Raw genomic sequence first — 20,663 nt, 5'->3', positions numbered from 1 at the left:
TGGGAATTGAACCAGCAACCTTTTGATTTGCAATATGAAGCCCAACCAACTGAGCCACACCAGTCAGGGCTTCAACAAACTCTTTTCAGAAATAAGACGGAGCATCAGGGCTGGCTTTTCTCTCAGGGTGCTTCCCTCATAGTCTGTCGCTGTCTCACTGTCTCCAGTGGCACCACAAGCACAGGGACATCCTGTGCACTGTGGGGGGGCGGGTATGGTGCAAGGGGGACTGGAGGACGGAAGAGTGGTTAGCAAGGGGATGGAAGAGGCAGCAACATCTCCCTGCGCAAAGAGGGAGGTGGGACACGTACATATGCCTATACACACGCGGACACAGGTGTGAATGCAGGGAGACAACAGCAAAGTAGGTGCCATGGAGAGAACTCCTGTGGAAGAGGGTACTAAGAAACAGGTTCGGGGAGACAAGATGGAGAGCCAAAAAGAGACCTCCCAGAGAGGGATGTGGGGAGGGTGAGAGGAGGGAGCTGTCAGGATAGGGAAATAAGTTGAGGGTTATGACGGTAGAGGGCAGGGAGAGCAGAGGTGAGGAGAGGGCGCATCCTGCAGGAGATGAAAGGCTTTGCCCATCAAAGTCGGTAGAAGAGGGAAGAGGGAACTGCATTGTGCCTGGAGGTAGGCAGCAGGCTTTGGGCTGGGAGGCCCCAGAGCAGATGACTGTGGGGGGAGTGGTGATTTAGGCAGAGGGAAGCCAGGAAGCTTGGAAGCCTAGAGGGAAGCAGCAAAGTCACCAGGTCCCTAGAACTCCAGAATTCAAGTTTTCATGCCTGCAGGTGCAGGGGTGGCCTGGAAAAAGCTGTTAGAAGGAGTTCAGGTCCTTGAGCTATTAGGAGAATTGCACGATGATGCTTGGGTAACCCGGAGGGCTCCCTCTCCAGTCCAACCCCCGGCATTCTAACACAAGGTAGAGCTTGGGGAGGAGGTTGAGATGGGCTGGGAACCAGGGCCTCTTTTGTCATTCTCCTGCCACATCCCTGCTCCTTTGGAGAGTAAGGAGACAGCTCTAGTCCCAGGATGAGGAGTTTAAGGGGAGGCTTTCAGCAGGGTGTCCAGCCTTTTGGTGTCTCTGTGCCACATTGGAAGAAGAGCTGTCTTGGGCCACACGTTAAATACATTGTAACGCGTAATCACAAAAAAAATCTCATAATGTTTTAAGTAAATTTACGATCTTGTGTTGGGCCGCATTCACAGCCGTCCTGGGCTGCATGTGGCCCGCAGGCCGCAAGTAGGACACCCCTGCAAGTTAGGGGCTCCTTAACATCACGTACCCTGAAGTGAACTTTTAAAGGCAAGGTCAATATCACGTCCATCTCTGCCCCCCGAGGCCTAGCCCAGAGAAGTCCGACCTGTGTTAACTTAAAAACCAAACTTTTTAGGACTGCATTTAACACCCTCACAATCAGTACCTAATGTACCTGCTCCACATCATCTCCCACGCTGGGCAAACTCTTTTGTATTCTTACTATTAGGGGTAGGCATAGTGGCTTTGACTTAAGTTTAAAATTAAAAAAGTCTTTTTTTAAAATTACAGTTGACATTCAATGTTATATTAGTTTCAGGTGTACAGCGTAGTAGTCAGACATTTAGATAACTTTAGAAGTGATGCCCCAGCGCTGGCTGGTGTGGCTCAGTTGGTGGGAGCATTGCCCTGTAAGCCGAAAGGGTGTGAGTTCAATTCCCGGTCAGAGTGCGTGTCTAAGTTGTGGGTTTGGTTGCCTGTCTGGGTGTGTAGGAGAGGCAACTGATCAACGTTTCTCTCTCATCGAAGTTTCTCTCCCTTTCTCTCTACCTTCCCTTCTCTCTAAAATCAATAAGCACGTCCTTGGGTGAGGATTTTAAAAACAAAAGTGATTCCCCCAGATAAATCTCGCACCCACCTGACACCACACATAGTCATTGCGATATTAATGACCGTGTTCCCTGTGCTGTACTTGGCATCTCGTGACTATTTTGTAACTGCCAATTTATACTTCTTAATCCCTTCACCTTTTCCACCCAGTCCCCCCAAGTCCAGTCCCTTCTGGCAACCGTTCGTTTGTTCTCTGTATCTATGAGTTTATTTGTTTTATTTGTTCATTTATTGTTTTTTAGATTATACATATAAGTGAAGTCATAGGATATTGTCTTTCACAGCGTGACTTATTTCACTTGGCGTAATTACCTCTGGGTCCATCCATGTTGGCACAAGTGGTAAGATTTCATTCCTTTTTATGGTCAAGTAGTATTTCATTGTACCTATGTACCACTTCTTTATCCATCCTTTTTTTGACTGGAGCATATAATCCATGTACATTTAAAGTAATTATCAATAGGTATGTAGTTACTGCCACTTTATTCATTGTTTTCTGATTGTTTTTGTAATTCCTCTCTATTCTTTTCTTATCTTCTTATACATTGATGACTTTCTGTAGTGTCGTGTTTGGATTCCTTTCTCTTTATTTCTCACAAATTTCTTGTAGATTTTATTTTGTTTGTGGTTGCCATGTGCTTTTTATATATATACCAAGCTATGTTCACAGTAGTATATTTTAAGATGATGGTCACTTAAGTTTGAATACATTCTAAAATCACTGCCATTTTTACTCAAGCCCTCCATGTTTATATTTTTGTCATCATTTTTTAAACTTCTTTTGTGTTTGTTTGCATGTATTCCTTAATTTACTTTTGCAATTACATGTGATATTCCAGCTTTTGCCTTTTAACCTTTGTACTAGCTTTAGTGCTGGCTGGTCCACTGCTTTTGTTATGTGTTTGCTTTTGTCAGTGAGAATTTTTTTTTAAAGTATTTTTAGTGATATCTTTTAATATTACTTCTGTACTATTCATTCATTTTTTAACAACTTTATTTATTTATTTTTAGAGAGAGGGGAAAGGAAAGAGAAAGAGAGGGAGAGAAACGTCTATGTGTGGCTGCCTCTTGTGTGGTCCTCACTGGGGCCAGGTTCCCACTGGGGTGTATATGAGAGGCAGCCAATTGCTGTGTCTCTCCCACATCGATGTTTCTTTTCCTCTCTTCCCTCTCTCTAAAAATAAATAAGTAAAATCCTTTAAAAAGGAAATCAAGCCGCAAACAATGTGGTATTGTGTACAGGTATATTTGTAGATTCAGTGAAGAACAGCATGGAAGTGTTTATACCAAGCTGTGAAGTCATCACATCTAGAGAATGAAGTGATAGGTATGGCAGCATTGCGAAGATAAATTTCACTTTTTAAACTCGTATTTTTCTGTATTCTCTACAGAATTACTTTGTAATTAAAAATAAGTAAATAATAAATTCTGGGACAGTTAGCTATTTTTGGCAATGGCACCAGTACTTTTCAGTGGGAAATACATCACCAAATGGGAGGAGTCATTTAGTGCTAAGAAGGTAAGAGGCCTCTAGAGCCAGGAGATAGCAGTGCAGGGTTAGCATCAAAGTGTCAAGGTTTCAGGTTAGCTCTGCGAATGGTCCGAAGGGCGGATATTAAGGACGAGTGCAGGGGTCAGGTTAGGGCAAGGCCCACATTGGCTAGAGAGGCCGTGAAGCTGGTTTCCTGAGCCTTTCCACCACCTGTCAGTCCTCTCTCCCTCTTCTTAACTCCCTCCCTTCCTTAGTCCTCTCCTCACCCCCAAACCCGGGCTACTCTGTAGGCAGGTCATGTGGTCTTTTCTCTCTTCCGCTGCATCTCTCACTTCCTGTGAGTCACTCCTAGCTGACTGCCCCTGAGAGAGGCAGTGCTGCTTTGGGGCGGGAGTGAGGAGTCACCTCTGGGCAGCTTGGCTGGGCGTATATCATAAGATTGGGCTGGGGAGCTGTTGGGTGATGTTACAGACTATATGAAGGATGTTGGGATAAATGGCCAATAATGCCTGATTCATGATTGGAGGTTTAGTAAGAGTAGGGCTAGGATTAGAGTTAGGGACTCTGGCTGTCTATGGTTTAGCTGACTCATTGGTGTGACATTCAGAGCCTTTCCAATTGGGCCCCGAGCCCCTGTCGTGCGGGGCTGGCGTACCCAGTAGGCACAGTGGGCACAGTGTCTAGAGCCCACAACACTTATAGGGGCCCACAAAAATGTTTTAGTTTCTTTTAAAATCAGAAGAAATAAAATGAATACCATCAGTCTGGATTATATTAATCTTTATACCAATGCAATTAAGCATAATTTTAAATATATTTTACGAAGGCACAAGTGCCCCTGAAGGTCATACTGTGGTCTTGATCTTCCAGCTGCTACACCCACTGCTCCCTCACCCTGATGTCCTCCGGGCTTCCCGGACCCACTTGTGCCTTTGTCCCTCTGTGACTCTTCTTGTGCTAGATCATTTCTTGTATGAAGTCTTTGCTTATTGAGTCCTTCCCACCTGAGGACTCGTCTCTTGAGATTTCAAGTCAAACATCACCATCTTTGTAGAGCCTTCCCTGATCCCCTGAAGTGGAAGGAAGTGTTCTAACTCGGCTAGCCCATCTCTGAACACTCCAGGACTTGCCTGCATCTCCGCTTCCCGGCTAGAGTGTGAGTTCCATGCAGGAAGAGCCTCATTCTACAAGTCCTCAAGTCTACATGGCCTCAACACCCGGTATGGAGGCTCAGCTGGGGGCCAGGGGATGTTTGCAAACAAGAGCCAGCGGCTGTGACAGGACTTTTCAGCTGTGTGTAGTAGTTCGCAGCTGGATCAATTGGTTCTCCAAAGGGTCAGCTAAGGAACAATAAAGGGTGAAGAAGACTCCGATGCAGACTTCCTTTACCAATGTCATAAAACCTTTTATTTCCCTGGGGATCTCATGTCCAGCTCTCTTTCCTGTCAGGAGACCTTCCCCCTTTCCCACTCCAGGCCACATCCTGGGAGAGGCTTTGCCCTGCCTTCCGAGTGGGCTATTCCAAAATGTTTCCCCTTCAGGGAGCTGGGAGACCTGCAGTAATGAGTTGCTGGGAAGGAGACAGCTGTGGTCCCATGGCGCCCTCACATGGCAATGCCTGAGATGACAACCTGGAAGGGTGTTTGGGCGGGGGTGGGGGTGTCCCATTTGCTGGGAAGAGAGCGAACAGGCATTGTCAGGAGTGGTCCATGTGGGGACTTCATGTGAGTACAGCAGATGAGGCCACTCAGGCAGTCAGTTGTGAGTATCCAGTCAGACTTCGCAAGGCTTTTGTGTGCCTTATCTGGGGCCTCCCTCAGGGCCGCCATTGCCTTGCTGTGTGGCCTTGGGCAAATATCTTCACTTATTTGCCCTCGGTTTCATAATAGGAAAGTAATAAGCCTGGGCTAAAATGAGGGTTTTCAAATTGTCTTAAGAGAATTTTAGAAGTTCAAGGGCCGATGGGCACTGCCCTCATCCACCCTCAGCTCCACCCAGGGCTACTTTGCCTTTATCACATTATACGTGGGGCATTGAAAAAAGGGTTGTGGGACTTGAACCTGAGAATCACTGGCTCCATTAGCGTTATGGTCTCCCTCCTGGCTACCCGGCTCCACTGTTCTAAGCTTTATGGAGACCAGCCAGCCAGACACGATCAGAAGGGAGAGAAGAGAGAATGGGCAGGCTGATGGCTAGTTGTTTAGTGTTCTTGTGGTGTGGTGGAAAGCACCCTGGTTCAATGTTCAAGCCTCAGCCTTGGCTCCAGCCATCCACTAGCTGTGGGGCTACAGAGAACCTGCTTTACCCCTCTCTGCCTCAGCTTCCTTATCTGTAAAGTGGGCATGCTTGTTCCTGTCCTGCCCTTCTCCGAGTTATTGTCAGATGAAGATAAAGGATTCCTGTCAGGGCACTTTCTGTAGACAGCTCTACAGACTTGGGGTATGAAAAGCAAAGGAGACTCCCTTAGACCCCTAACAGAGGCATCTCTGTTAGAGTATACTGTATCACCGGATTCTGTGGGTGCACTACGTGACCAGGGATGCAGGATGTAGCTGCAGGAGTCCTTTTCTTGAATTCAGCATTGTTGCCTTGGGCCCTATCCCAGGAGCTTTCTCTGCTTCGGGAGTCTGTATCTAGGACAGAAGGAAAGCTCTGGGCCAAACATGACGTGTTCTCACAGTCTCTTCCATCGATGTAAAGAAAACAGGCCCCACGTTGCGGCAAGGAGTAGGAAGGTCCTGCCTTGACATCCAAAATTAGGGTTAGAACTCCATCTTTAAGGCCTACAGAGAAGCTGATGAGTGGGTTCCCAAATATCAGGGTCCCCCAAACCCTGTTTCCTGAGAGGCTTGTGGAAACTCCCACAGAGGGTGATCTGCAGCCTAGATGAAGAGCCAGTGCTGGCGGGGGTCACTGGGATCGCAGGAGGCCATGGCGGGCTTTTTGTCCTTGGCTGTCAGGCAGGTACCAGATCCTGAATTCCTGATGAGCAGGTCCTAGAAGATGACACAGCAAACGGTCAGCCTGGGCCTTGGCCCTGTAACAGTGCTTCTAGATCAAGCCTCTAGTAACTCTGGCGGGATGCATTCCTGAGTTTCCACTGTGTTTGGTGCCAACTGCCCACCCCCAGCTTCTGCCTGAATGGCTAGAATAGAGGAGGGACTGTGAGCTAGCTGAAAAATGCTTTCAGGGCTTGCCTCCTCTTCATGGCCGGTCTTAAAGACCCAGGCCACTGCTGCCTACCTCCCCTTTCTGCCTTGTATCCTATCTAGACTCCTCCCTTCCCTGTAGCCCCAAGGTTAGGCTCCTCTTCCCCTGAGCCAGGGACTGGTGGTTGGGGTAGAGGAGGGTGTAGAGGTTCATCGGGGTCCTAGTCTGGGCTCAGCACTGTAGTAGTTACATTATAAATCTCGAGGCAGTGCGGTGTAATGGAAAGAATCTGCGCTTTCGAGTCTGACTTACTTGGGTTTGAATCTCAGGCCTGCCATTCATAAGTTATGGGTCTTGGGTCAGTCACAAACTTGCTGAACTTCAGTTGGCTTATCTGTAAAAATGGGACGCTGCCTACTTGGGAAGAGCCTCTGAAATATTATAATTCAAAGTGTGTATTCACAAAGTGTGCCTGGCACGCACAGGGCAGGCAGGAACCATGAGTGACTCTTTACTTTTTATCCACTTAGATTCAGTCTAAAAATATTTGAGCTACAACACAGCTGGCCCCAGACCATAACCCCCAACCCTATCTTTATATCAGCCAGAACCAGCCATCACCAAACACTTCTTAAGCCCCAGGAACCCTGCCTAGTGACCAAGCCCACACTCTCCACGTTGTCCTGATCCAGCCCATGGTGTCTCAGGCATAAGATGTAAACAAGAAGGTGGAGAGCAGGGGTAACCTCAGGTTCTTAATACTGAGCTTTTGGGGCTGACTTACCTGGGTCAATTCCCATTCCTCGTCCTTAGGGACTTGGCTGTTTTTGACAGTGAACTGACAGCCCCGAAGGCCCAGAGTGCCAGCGCTGGCGTGTAGACACAGCTGCTTTGCAATGTTGTGGCGAAGGTCCCTCTGGGTTGTGTACTCAAAGTACTAGAAGTCAAGACAAGAGGAGGTCTGAGGGACAGCCAGAGTTTGCCTACCACCTTCCAAAGCCATCTGCCCTAAGAGGCCAACCACAGCGAGCCTCCCGGGGAGGCAACTGAGCGGGTGACAGGACTTTAGTAATTCATGGATTACTAAACCGTCATCTGGATTATACGAGGATGCTAGTTACTTACTATTTTTTATTTAGTTAAAATTTTAACTTAGCTTCATTTTCAGCATTATTTGTGAAGTCACATGTTTGATATTCTAGTTCTTTTTTTGCTCATAGATTACTAGTAAAATGAAAAGGTTCACCAATGTTCTACCTAAAATCATTGTGCAGGCTGGTGGTGCAGGGATTGCTTTAGAATCTCTCTCTCTCTCTCTCTTACACACACACACACACACACACACAGAGCTTCAGTTGTGGTTCAGGTTTTTCTTCCTAGCCAAACGCTGGGCATTCAGGGCAGACTGAGGGACTGGGGTTGGGGAGGTTACTAGTTACTCCTCAGGAAGAGCTGGGGCATTGTAGGGCATGGAGTAAATTTTCAGGATGCCAGGTGACTGAGATGTCAGGAGGTGGCTGTTTTGGGGTCATTTTTGGGTGGTGGGATGAGTGGTATTTTCTGGGCAGAGGAGGCACTGAAGATAGAAGTTGTGTGTAGGTGAGGGAAAGTGCTCAAAAATTCACCACGCTCGCCCTGACATCACTTGGGGTATGGCACCCTCCAGCAAGCCTCTCTCATGAACAGGTCTCCCCTCTGCCCCTCTGGTACCAGCACTGACGCCCAGTGCTCTCCGGGTGTCCCTGATTCAGAATCCACGTCTTGTCTCTCTGTGCCATGAGCTCTTCCTCAGGCTGGGAGCTGTCTGAGGGCAGGGATGGCATCTCCTCCTCTCTCTAGATCTCCCCCACCCTAGTCCTTAGGAAAGAACTTTTTTCAGTGGAGAGAGGGGGCCCGTTAAGGGAGATGCCCAAAGACAGGCTTCTCTTGGGCCTGCCCCAGGAGGGTGGGCTATATACCTGGTTGCCGCCGAGGCCGTGGCAGGGGTACATGATGAGGGGCTTCCCCCCACGGTTGTTCTCGCCCACATCCAAGCACTGATCAATGCCAAGGTTCTTTATCTGCAGAACAGTGAGCAGAGAGATGAACCAGAATAGCACAGTCAGGAGTTTTGCAGTCCAGGCCCAGACTGGATTAAATTTGCATGACTAGACTTCTCCTCTGATTCTTCTCCTCATTAACCTAGATGCCTGGAGTTAATAGCGAAGGGAGATGCAGAGCCCAGAGGCTGGGCTGGGGCCAGCTGGGCAACCCCCTGGGCTGCCAGGTCCCTGGGAGAAGCCCTCAGCACCTGGGAACTTTTGAGTTCTGGCTCTGAAAGTGTGATTCCCCAGACCATCAGCAGCACCTCGGAACTTATTAGAAGTGCAAACGTCCAGGCTCCAACCCAGTCCCAGTGAATCAGCAGCCTGTGGTTGAACGCTCCTTCCCGATGATTCTAATGCAGGTGAGTGAGAACCACTGCTTCTGGGTTTCTCCTAGAAGGATTTTAGCCATCTCTAGAAACCCCAGAGTCCTGCTTCTGGATAAAGGCGTGTGGAGAGTACAATTGAATTCCTGTTTGTCATCCCTGTGGGGTAAGTGGTCCTGAGCTTCTCTAGGGGATTCTGTGAGGGTGGTTCTCAAGACTCACGGCTCCGTAGAAGGTGGGCTTCAGGTCAGGAACAAACATCTCTGGGTAGATATTGTGCAGGTACCAGGAAAAGTTGCGACAGTGTAGTTGTTCCCTCAGCTGCAGTCGTTCAGAAATGTCACCAAAGGATTTCTGTCAATGAAGCCAGCCCCATAAAGGTCAGTTCCACTGACCTTCTTGTCTGGGTGGAAGCAGTCGAGTTCCTGGGGTTGCTGTCTCCCAGAATGGGTCTCAGGCTCATTCCTGCTCAGGACCTGTAGGAGCTACTGACCCAGCCTCACATCTAATCCCAGACCCCATCTTGGCTTCGGGACCCCCACCCATAGCCCCCTCACTCCCTCATCTCCTGTCACTCCCCAGTTTCCTCCCAGCCCCAGTCTGAGCCTCTCAGAGCAAAGTCAGTCTTCCTGGAAGAGGTTCTTTCTCTGAATCTTTTTGCCATTCCCTCCTAAAAGATACTGGGGCTCTCTAGGCAGGGACAACAAAGGCTCCCCCCGTCCTTCTCCAGCTTCCCTGGGCTCTCACTCACAGGGTCCAAGGCTTGTAAAGGGAAGCACCAGATAGTAGCGATGGGTGGGCTTCTACCGTTCAGCCCTTGACCAGGGTCTGGGATGCTGCACTTCTCTCCACCCAGACACCTCCTGAGCACCGTTTCCTCTCACCTCTCGGGCCATCTTTGCTGCCTGTATATTTCTCCGGTAGAAAATCTCCTTGTACTCATCCATCCAGACCTCAGCCAGGCGCACTTGGTTGCGAGCAATGACATTGGTGCCCTTGGGAAAGGTGTGGGGGCTTTTGGTCCGGAACACATGGCCGACCACAGAGCAGGGGATGATCTCCAGCTGGCCCCCACACTGCCACACCTGCCAGAAGAGGAAACAGAACGGGGCCGTCAGGGGGCTGGTTGCAATAATCTCCCCCCGAGTAGCTCTGCTCTATTCCCAGAGCCCCAGAGCCCAGGTCCAAGAACTCAAGGAAATGCTGCTTTCTCTCCTGCAGAAAAGGACAGTGACCAGGCTTCTCCCTGGGCTTGACGGCACACTCCCGAGCCCTCTGCTAGTTCACTCTGATGTAAGCAGACGGAAATTTGCAGGGTCCACAGGGTTACAAGGGCCCGCTTTAGAGAAAAGACAGTTTGGCTAACTTTGTGCCTGTATCCCTACTTTGAGCTCTGGTCACTTGGCTTTTTAACCTGAAAATGCGATTTTATCAGCTCCCCCAGGTGTAACCGGACACTCAAGCATCAGTGCATTAGGCATAGCAAGGACAGTCACCTGTGGCACACGAGCTTCCCAGAGGTCAGAGGCTCACTGCTGAGCCTCGAATCAGAACCCTCGGAGTTATGGTGACTGGTGACCTTTCTGTATGAGCTCTCCCACCTGTGTCTTCTCTTTTTAGGTTTTACATTAGGAGGTATGCTGTTCACTTTAGTATAGTAGCAACAGAAATACATTACCATAGTAACAGCAAGTATTAAAGATGTGCTCAGTATGTGCCAGGCACTGTGAGAGGTGACTTCATAAACGAGCTCATTTACTTACTAATTACCCCTCCGCTGGTTTGGGAACCGGTGCAGATTTCATGAGAGGCAATCCTTTCTTCCTAACCTAACCCCGACTTGCCTTATTCCTGGAATCCCTCAGACTTCCAGGGTCCGCCAGAACCCGGGCCACCCCCTTCTCCTTCAGTATGACGAGCTTTCTGAGCTCAGGGTAGGGAAACTCTAGAGACTACCAGGCCTCATGTCCTCTGACCTGGAAAGGGGAACCTGATTTTTGTAGAAAAAGGGTAGTGACTGCTTACTCATCTGTTCCAGGGCCCTCTACCATTAAGCCCTTGATCAGGCTCTAATCCTTTTCCACAAATACCATGTGAGATGTCCAGTTTCTATCACCACTATTATCCCTTCACTCTGAGGAGTTCCGCCCAGTAACTTGTTTCACACCATCCAACCTGACCCCCAAAGCCGCACTGCCGGGCACGGGGAGGGGAGCAGAGGAAAAGCGCAGTCACAGCAGGAAACAGCCACCTTGCAAGCTCAGTTCCAGATGTGACATCTCTGCTGCCTGAGAGGTTCTCAGGCTGTCCCCTGGAATGTTGCGGTTCCCCCCTTGAAGCCCTCTTCACTCTCACCCGGAAGGACATTTCCACGTTCTCCCCTCCCCAGATCTCCATCTGATTATCATAGGTACCGATGTGCTCAAAGTAGGACTTGGAGATGGAGAAGAGGCCACCAGCAAACGTCGGGGACCTGGGGAGACAGAGGGAGAAGCATGTGCATCTTCTGGGGGAGGAGGCATGGGGGCCTGGTGTGGAAAGGTGTGGACTCACCGCTGACACCCCCTAAGCTACCCCAGCCCCTTTCCCGGGATGTGCAGCCCCTCTTCCACAGACTCGTTCATTTAGCAAATGTTTGTTGAGCTTTTATTATGTCTTCTTTACCTTCTAGGAATCATCTCAAGGAGAGTTGTAATTTTCATTACTCTCTTCTAAAAGGTACCCATTCATTTGTTCAACCAAGGATGTATTAACTCCCAGCCACCAGGGCCTGTGCTAGGCACACACCGCTAAGAAAGACAGACCCCATTCTCTGGGAGCTCAGTCTACTGGCAGAGGGTAAAACTACATCATTTGTTTGCCTTTTGGCAGCAAAGTTCCTAGAGCACAGTAGACACTTGGTTACTAGAAACTATGTGAAATTATTTTTGGAACTAGGATTCAACCCATGAATGAATGAATATTATGGGCTGGACTGATCCCATTCTCTTTCAGGGTCCCTGGCCCTTTGGGGGACCCTGAAAGCTGCGGTTTTAATAAGAGTCCAGCCCTGGTGCTTAATACTGAATGAGCTTTGGGGAAAGTCTGCCAGCTGCTTTAAACAGAGGAAACTCCTGGAAACAGAATAGGAAATGAGATGACAACAAGCTCAACTTGTACTAACAGGAGCATTTGGAGGTTACAAAAAGATTCTGGCTTTCAGACAAAAGCAGGGAGGCAGGGACCCACACGAAGATAAATTGACAAAAACATCTCATTCCTAGAATTTAGATTCTGTGTTGCCCATGGGTTGCTGTGGTGGGGAGGTGCTTGGGCTCAAGGCTGAGGTGTGGGTAGGGGCTGGGGGAGCCTGTGGCCCTCTATCTGGTACTTGATCAGCAGCTGTGCCTGAGCAGGCTCAGTTGGATGGGGCTTTGCTGCCCCCTTCTGTTGCTTCTTCATGTAGTACAAATAGGCAGAAAGATACCATCTCTGGATGCCCAGAACCGACCTCAGTGCGTTATTGGACTGATCTGTCAAAGTGACTACACAGGAGCCTGGCCTTGCTGTTAGCCTTGTGGCTGCCCCTGCGCCCTGAACTTGGCTCCCGCAGCTGCTCTCTGGAGGAAATTGGGAAACTCTCATGCTCACGCAGGCCTCCTGTCACTGATTCTGACCCAGAGGTTTCAAACCAGCCCAAGGAAGGCCCAAGAAGGCTCAGAGAGTCCTTGGCCTCCAGATGAGCACTTTGGACCTAACTGACTTCTTCCTGAGGGTCTCCCCAACTTGGGCCTGTCCCTTGGCTTTGAGAGGTCTCTCTGACCCAGGAGCCACTGACAAATCACCCTCCGAGGACACAGGGAACCTCACTGCAGACCCACAACCAACAGGCAATACCCTGTATTTCCTGGTCTACTTCTTAGGGTCGTCTCTGTCCTTGACCCCTCCTCTCAGCCTCCTTAGCTCTCAGAGTGGAGGAGGGGAGGCTACTGCCTAAAGGCCTGCTGGTGGGGTCCTGTGCGCCGTGCTGAGGGCAAGCTGTGCATGCTGCCAGGGAGCAAATTCATTCCTCAAACACTGGGGCTTTATCTTCCAGCTGTATGGTCCTTGGACACTGGAGTCCGGGATGTCAGTGACGGGTGGTGGCCAGGTGCCCTGTCCCTGACTGTGCCATTGTGTGCCTGGCTCCCAGCTTGGGCGAGGGGGCTTTGTTGCCGTACACACCAAACAAAAGCCATCTGTAAAAGAGGCAGATGGCCAATAGTTCCAATTTCTTTTCTCCCTCCTGCTCTCATTTCCCCTCTCCTTCCTGTTGCTTTTCCTCCTCCTAGTGGAGACAGCGCAGTGGCTGTTCAGGATTCATGGGATTACTGCTGTGGCACCCACCTGAGACCTCTCCACCGAGAATCTGGGCAGCACTTTTGTAGGATCTTGGCATGTGCAGGGGGAAGAACTCCAAAGCTCTTCCTTTCAGGCCTTCCCTCTTATCTCTGCTCACTGTATCCCCTACCTCTGCTTCCCTCCTCCCCAGCTATATATTCTTTTGACCCTGAGGTTTCCTGGCCAGTATAGGAAACAGTGGCAGATAATAAGAGGATACTCTAAAAGTCACTCCCCAACTCAGTTTGGCAGAGACATTTGTTAAAATAAACTTGTGGTCTCTAGCAGCACCGGCAATCGGAGAGGGAAAGACAGGGGAGGTGTATGAGGGGAAGGTTACCCTAGGTGGGCATTAAACAATGGGTAAACCTCCATACATCCACCCGATAGCTCAAGGGTTGGCGAACTACGGCCCAGGGGCCAAATCTGGCCTGGCTTTATGTGAGGCTCTGGGGCAAAGAATAATTTTTACATTTTTAAAGGATTGTTTAAAAGAAACACAGACAGCCCTGGCTGGTGTGGCTCAGTGGATTGAGCGCTAGCCTGTGAATCAGAGGGTCACCAGTTCGATTCTCAGTCAGGGCACATGCCTGGGGTACAGGCCAGGTCCCCAGTTGGGGGTGCACGAGATGCAACCACACATTGATGTTTCTCTCCCTCTCTTTCTCCCCCCACCACCCATTCGCCTCTCTAAAATAAATAAATAAAATCTTTTTTTTAAAAAAGGAGACACAAACAAAGGATGTTATACCACAGACTGTATGCAGCTGGCAAACCTGAAATATTTACTATTTGGCCCTTTACCAAAAAAGTTCAGGACAATTGCAACAAGCTGCAAACTGCAGAACACTCGTCTATATATTCTCTGAATGTCTTCAGTCTTTTCCAGGAGAGTGACCTGGGAGCGCATGCCGCCCCCTCTTACTGCAGTGGCTACACAAGGATGGCCACCACCCACTGTGTCTCGGCACCTCCGCAAGCACAGTCATGCCTTCTGCGTGCAGGGAAGAAGAGATGACGTGAAGTGCGTAAAGCCCTTAGTCCGCTGCCTGGCATGCAGTAAGTGGGAGATAAAAGCAAGCAGTCTAGCGCCATGGTTAGGAGCAGAGGAGTCGGGTCAGACAGGCCAGCACGGGTACCCTGTCCCATCCGTTGTTAGCTGCGTGATCTGAGGCCAGTTGGTTCTCATAGGAACCTCAATGTGCTCACCTGTAAAACAGGCTAACCATAGGGGGTGAAGATGAAATAAAACATGTCAAGTGCTTGACAGAGCACCTAACAAATGTTGACCCGAGACAGCCCAGGTCCCCAGAACTGGGTGGGTCTGAGACCATGGAGGCCAGACTCACCAGGACGTAGTCCTTACTTGATTGGGTCAGTCTCATCCTTGCGCCTCTGCCTTTCATGTGCAGGTAGAGTCTCCCAGCCAAAGGTCAGGCTCCAGTCAAAGTTGCCCCGGCTATGGACTCTGCCCTTCTGGACGGGCTTGGAGAACTCAAAGGTGTTAAGGTCAATGGTGACGATGTCTGGGCTCACCACCGCTGTCTCATCCTCGGTGATACGAGCTAGGAGGGGCTCCAGCCAGCCATGGAAGCACTCACCTGCAGGCCAGACCAGGAGACAGCTGTCAGGGTTCTGATTATAGCTGAGCCCATGCCCCAGGCCAGTGGGGAGACCCAGGAGGATAAGAGAACTCTCCATTCATTTCCTACTATAGGCAGAGAAACACAGGTAGGCTCCACAGCTATACAGACCATAGAGAGATCTCCTGAGGACCTCCTATCTTCCCCTCCTCCAACTAAAGATGCAGGTACCGTTGGAGGAGAGAACAGAGGTCTCAGCGGAGCAACATGATCCAAATGAGCCATTCATATGGTCCAAAAGCACAGGGAAGGCCCTGAGTGGGAATCTTTGGGTTCCCAGCTCATCCACTGAACCAGCCCCCCTGTCCAATCTCGGGTTGCAGAAGCAGGTGTCCTCTCCATGGAATATCTGCACCTCCATCTCCAGCACCAGGTGTAGAATAACAACCCCTTGCACTTGCTAGCCCCTTGAGATTTTTCAGTGAAACACATATGACTTAATTTGGCCCTCAGAGTAATAATTCTGTTGGTGCGTAAGGTTGGTATCCTCTCGCCATCTTATAAATGAGGAAACTGAGGCTTTGCTAGTGGCAGAACCAGAACAGAAATCTGGGTCTTCTGACTCCCAAGTCTAGGGCTTTCCCTGAGAAATACATCACTGCTTCTAGGGAAGTTATTTTTTCCTGACAATGGTGGAAGGTGTTTTGTTTTGGGGAAGAGGGAGGCCTTCCTGGCTCCAGGTGGACCTACAGGAAAGGCCCCACACAAATCAGTTCCAGTGGTAACAGGAGGCCTCTCTGAGGGCTGAGCTCAAAGCAAGGTGCAGATCAGGGAGACAGGAAAGTCTGGGGCTCCAGGGCTCACCCCCAGCAGTTGTGGGGTGACCACTTGTTTCAGGGTTGTGTGTGTCTGATAAAACGTCCTTGGGATTGGGGTGAGAAACGGTTAGAAAAAGCTTGGGCGAGTCCCAAGCCTCCTTCACTCCTGGAACAGAGCAGGAAGGGACCTTGGCCACAGCTCTTTGTTCTGCCAGGGCATGGGGGGGGGCGGGCAGGCTGGGGGGTGGAGCACACCCAGGCCAGCACTCTCACTCACAGTGGGCGTCCAGGAAGGTGAGCACCTCTGCCTGTGCCACGCTGGCTCCCAGCAGTCTGGCCGTGATCAACCCCTTCCGCCTCTCCTGCCGCACTACCCGCACGATCCGCAGCTGCTGCACGTACTGCTCCAGTGGCTCCTTCAAATACTCTGGAAGGGACAGTGTCATTGTAGTCAGCTCACCACTTTGTTGCAAACCTAATCCCCTGTGGGCACCAAGCCCTGGCGCTCTCAGGCCTCCAGCAGCCTGAGTTTTTAACCTCCCACACCTGCCGCACCGAGCGGTTCCATGGAAGCAGATGGTGGGGGAAGGGGTGGAAGGAGGAAGTCCTGCGTGGGGTCAAGCCCACCCCGCTACCCCAAGCCCACCGTGCCAGGACAGTGGCCCTGCAGTGTCCATCCTGTGCCTGTTTACCCACGAGGCACCTTCTCTGATGCCCAAGACAAGATCTCAGAGTTGTGTTTCTCTGATCTAAAATCAACCATAAACTTCTGACAAAGGCTCTCAGATGCCTCTCTCGGTCTCTGCACCCTTTCAGCCACCATCTTTCAGAGCCATGACTCCGGCCTCCTCTCCCTTCCGCACCCAGTAGTCGTGACAGTGGTTTCTCAGGGTCCTACTCCCTGTCTCCCGGGCTCCTCAAAATAAGTCTGCCAGGTAGAACACACAAATGCTGATTTCTTACTTCCGGATCAGCAGCAGGAAGTCTTATTCTAATCTTCTTCATGACCTCCTCTGCATGTACAATATTTTAAGAAATGAAAAGATGCCAAGCAGCTTTTTAATTAGATTAAGAACATGTACCAAGTGCCCGCCATTGGCCAGGCAGTGGTGAGTCCAGCCACCCAGGGGACAGGTGACCAGTGACCTGCCAGAGGTAGTACAGGGCTTAGAGAGCCTGCAGGGGGGAAGCTGTCCTGAATCTGGGGGTGGGGTAGCTTTTTGAAGGGAGGCGCATCTCTGCTGAGACCTTCAGTTCCCTCTGAGTGGGGGGTGTGCTGCACGGCCCTGTTACTCAGTCTGAAACCCTCAGACACTGTAGACAGCTATATTCTGAAACAATCCATCTTGAAACATATTCCAAATCTTACTTATGTTTTATTAACTGTGACTTGGGTTTATCCATGTCACTGTTCTGTCCCTAACTGTGCAGAAGGGAGTTGCCTGCAGTTTCAGAAGTGGAGGTGGAAGCAGATGTGACATATGATCGTGTCCTTTCTCTTTCGAGCTGTGGATCGGCCCAGCGCTCAGCCCTTGCTCCGACCACAGTGCTGTACAAACTGTGGGGCCTGGAATCAATTTGGGGTGGGGGTGATCTCTCTCTCTCTCTCTCTCACACACACACACTATGCCCAAATGCTGATACTTGACCACCTACTATGTGCCAGTCATTGAACTAGGTGCTTTCATGTTGACTTTCTAATTCAATATTCTCTATGAAAATTAAAACACTGAAATAGGGAATATTGTCCCCAGGGTTTATGCATCAAAATTAGCCTCATTTGGCAGCCTCGACCCAGCACTCGCTTAGTAAACACCTGCTAACTCACTGCCCAGGTACCAGATACTACCCTGGGCAGGGAGGGAGGGGCCTGGTCTGGGTACTGCCTTCAAGGAGCTCCAAGGCTCATAACCCAATGGTATCCCCCAAGTGTTGGCTCTGACAGAAAGAAGGGAGGAGCCCAACCAAGAGCCTTATCTCCTCAGTGTGGCTGATGTTTCCCCAGAGAACTCACTTAACTGTGCTCACAGGAAGTTCGTGATGATGGAGACAACTCAGGGACAAAACATCACAGGAAGTGGGTTTTGTGGTAAGAGGCTGCAAAGCACTAAGCTGTGAACCTCAGGGGGGCCTGTGCTCTGCTAGGCCTTTCTCCCATACCTTCCTTCAGGTTCAGGTGGGTGGGCTGAACCTGGGGGCTGTGAGCATGAGTGCAGGCCCTTCTAGGGGAGTGGGGCAACTTCCCTAAGTTATGTGCCTGTGACAGTCTTCTTCTTATACCTCCGGACCCACTGGGCATACACTCCAGAGCTGTGCACAGCAGAGCCAAGCATGGAGACACAGGGAGCCCATCCATTTGTTCTTACGTCCCCTAGACAACAGCCTCCTAATTGAAGTTCAACACCCTACCATGCCAGCCCAGCTTCGTTCCCCAGGACTGAGTCTATAAGACTCCTGTGACCTCCTGTGACCTCCAACACACACAGGCTCATCAGTTTGCAGATGGCCCCTTCCCGGCCTTGCCTTCTTCACTTGGATGTGTGATAGAACCACACACCAAACATGGCCGAGGCGGAACTCCAGGTTTCCTCCCAAGTTGCACCCCTAAGCTCCCCCATGTCACTACACCGTACCTGCATCCCTCCAGCTGCTCTAACCAAGGAGTCATGCTGGAGTCTCCCCTTTTCTCCTCCTTTGCAATCAGTCCATCAGCAAGTACTGCCAGTTCTCTCTCTTGGTCCCCACTGTCACCCCAGCAATAATGCCTTAACTGGTCTCCTGGCCGTTATTCTATACCACTCTTCCCAATCTGTTCTTGACATAGTAGCAGAGTTATCTTGTAAAACTAAATCAGGACCTGGCCAGGTAGTTCAGTTGGTTAGAGCGTCATCCAATAGCACTAAGGTTGTAGGTTCGATCTCCAGTCCAGGCACGTACAAGAAGCAACCAATGAACATCTCAAATAGTGGAGTAACAAATCAGTGATTCTCTGTCTCAAATCAATAAATTAAAAAAATAAATAAATCAGATCATGTCACCACAGTGGTTTAAAGTTGCCCTTGCCCTGACTGGTGTGGCTCCGTGTTGGGCATCGTCCCGCAAACCAAAAGGTCGATTCCAATCAGGGCACACGCCTGGGTTGCAGGCCAGGTTCCCCGGTTAGAGGCATGCAGGAGGAACCGATCGATGTTTCTCTCACACACTGATGTTGCTTCCCCTCTCTTTCTCCCTCCCTCCCCCTTTTTCTAAAAATAAATAAAATCTTAAAATTGCACTTAAAAACAAGTCCATAAAAAAATCCACACAGCATTGTGGTTCCTCAAAAAATTAAACATAGTTGAATATTTGTGACTTCAGACATAATAAAACCTATTATTTTAAAAGGTAAAAGAAATTAAACATAGAATTACCACATGGTCCAGTAATTCCACTTCTGGGTATATACCCCAAAAGAGTGAAAGCAGGAACTCAAATACTTGTCCGCTGATGTTGATGGCAGCATTACTCACAATGGCCAACATGTAGAAACAATCCCAATGACCATGGATGTAGATGGATGGATAAACAAATCCAGTTTATACAAACAATGAAACGTTCAGTGAATCCAAAGTGCCCCCCAAATGTCTCCTCCCCTGGGTTTCACTCAGTGCATTCCCTTACTTCAGGCTGCCCCTTCTGTCCTTTTCTTTTCCTGCTGATCCCTCTACCTTCGCCTCCTATGGCACCCCTTCCTGGCCCAGCCCACCTCCTCACTCCTCCTCTCTCCGTAAGGAACTACTTACTGGGGTCCTGCTCCCTTCTCAACTCTTCGGGTCCTTAGCACGAGTCTGATTTCCTCCCATCCATCTAGCTAATTCCCACACGAGGGAGGCTTAGGCTCAGTCTCCCCCAGGGGCAGGGCAGGGCTTTTGATATGGCTGTGCCCTTTTGGGAGCGCAATAGACTGATGGGGGCCAGTTTTCAGAAGCCGGTGGAGTGCGCCCGACCAGGAGTAGACCTGGCCACACAGGAGTGAAATCTGTGCCCAGGGTTCAGACTCTGAGGTGGGTAAGGAGAAGTTCCCCAGCCTGCCACCGGGCCTCCCCCACCCCAGCGCCAGGCGTCTGCGCACTCTGGTCTCAGAGCCCTGCCAAGTCCCTGGGCAGGAGGACAGAGAGCATGGGCGTTGTATTTCAGCAGACACAGCTCTTCTGTGTGTGTGTAATCAGAGCCAGCTAATCTGACCAAATGGTCGAACGTGTGGAAAATTTTACCCTGCTGTGGACTGCAGAGACTTCGGACCATGGATCTGAGTTCCGCCCTCTTGCCCACGGAACTGAACATTGCTGAAGGTATCTCAAGTGTCCGAAAGCCCTCCCGGTGGTGGTGTCTATCCTAGCACCCACCAAGTCCCTGGAATTACAATGCAGAAATGTGGATGTGTGCACCTTGCTGTAGCAATTCTGCACTATTCTCGGGAGAGGGGCAAAGCTTTGAACAGATTCTCAAAGGAGGCCAGGACCCAGAAAACTAAGAATGATGCGTTTAGGATTTTTAGGCAGGTGAGTTCAAGATGCTGAAATTGGCCCTAAGAGAGAGCCCAGGAGACAGCCAGAGAACGCCTGCTAGGGGCAGGCACTCTGGAGGGGCTCTAGGGGCTACTGCAAAGTCCACCCTACTAGGCACAGGCTGTTTCCCCCTTAGATGCTGCCTGTGCCAGCCTGGCATTATGTCATTTGTCTGGTCTGGTCAGAGGAGTTGCCCAACTGGGCATTGTACTTTGTGGACTCAAAAAGTTCTGAGTGACAAGCAGAAACAGTTTAGATACAGGTGTGCCCAGCCTTTTGGCATCTCTGCGCCACATTGGAAAAAGAGCTGTCTTGGGCCACACATTAAATACATTGTGACACGTAATCACACACAAAAAAATCTCCATAATGTTTTAAGTAAGTTTACAATTTTGTGTCGGGCCACATTCACAGCCATCCTGGGCTGCATGCAGCCT

General features: G+C 50.0%; 1 protein-coding gene across 9 annotated transcripts in view; it reads right to left on the bottom strand.

Moving 5' to 3' along the window:
- Positions 1-4,743: 4,743 nt before the first annotated feature.
- GALNT6 (polypeptide N-acetylgalactosaminyltransferase 6) overlaps positions 4,744-20,663 on the bottom strand; it is a 30,571-nt gene continuing 14,651 nt past the window's right edge. For 7 of the 9 annotated variants that reach the window (XM_024575423.4, XM_024575420.4, XM_024575419.4 and 4 more), the window contains 8 exons: positions 15,957-16,106; positions 14,645-14,879; positions 11,275-11,392; positions 9,804-10,004; positions 9,142-9,273; positions 8,468-8,569; positions 7,294-7,446; positions 4,744-6,355 (listed from right to left, as the gene is read on the bottom strand). In XM_024575423.4, the coding sequence (XP_024431191.1) occupies positions 6,242-6,355; positions 7,294-7,446; positions 8,468-8,569; positions 9,142-9,273; positions 9,804-10,004; positions 11,275-11,392; positions 14,645-14,879; positions 15,957-16,106 (1,205 nt within the window). In that variant the 3' untranslated portion in view covers positions 4,744-6,241. Of the gene's footprint in view, positions 6,356-6,821; positions 6,904-7,293; positions 7,447-8,467; positions 8,570-9,141; positions 9,274-9,803; positions 10,005-11,170; positions 11,393-14,644; positions 14,880-15,956; positions 16,107-20,663 lie in introns of those variants that run through there. The other 2 variants (XM_024575425.4, XM_045184155.3) reach the window with 2 other exon arrangements.

This window comes from Desmodus rotundus, chromosome 3, assembly GCF_022682495.2.
Source record: "Desmodus rotundus isolate HL8 chromosome 3, HLdesRot8A.1, whole genome shotgun sequence".
Taxonomy (NCBI): Eukaryota; Metazoa; Chordata; class Mammalia; order Chiroptera; family Phyllostomidae; genus Desmodus; species Desmodus rotundus.
Note: the sequence above shows the minus strand (reverse complement) of the source record. Positions and strands in the feature narration are given on the sequence as shown.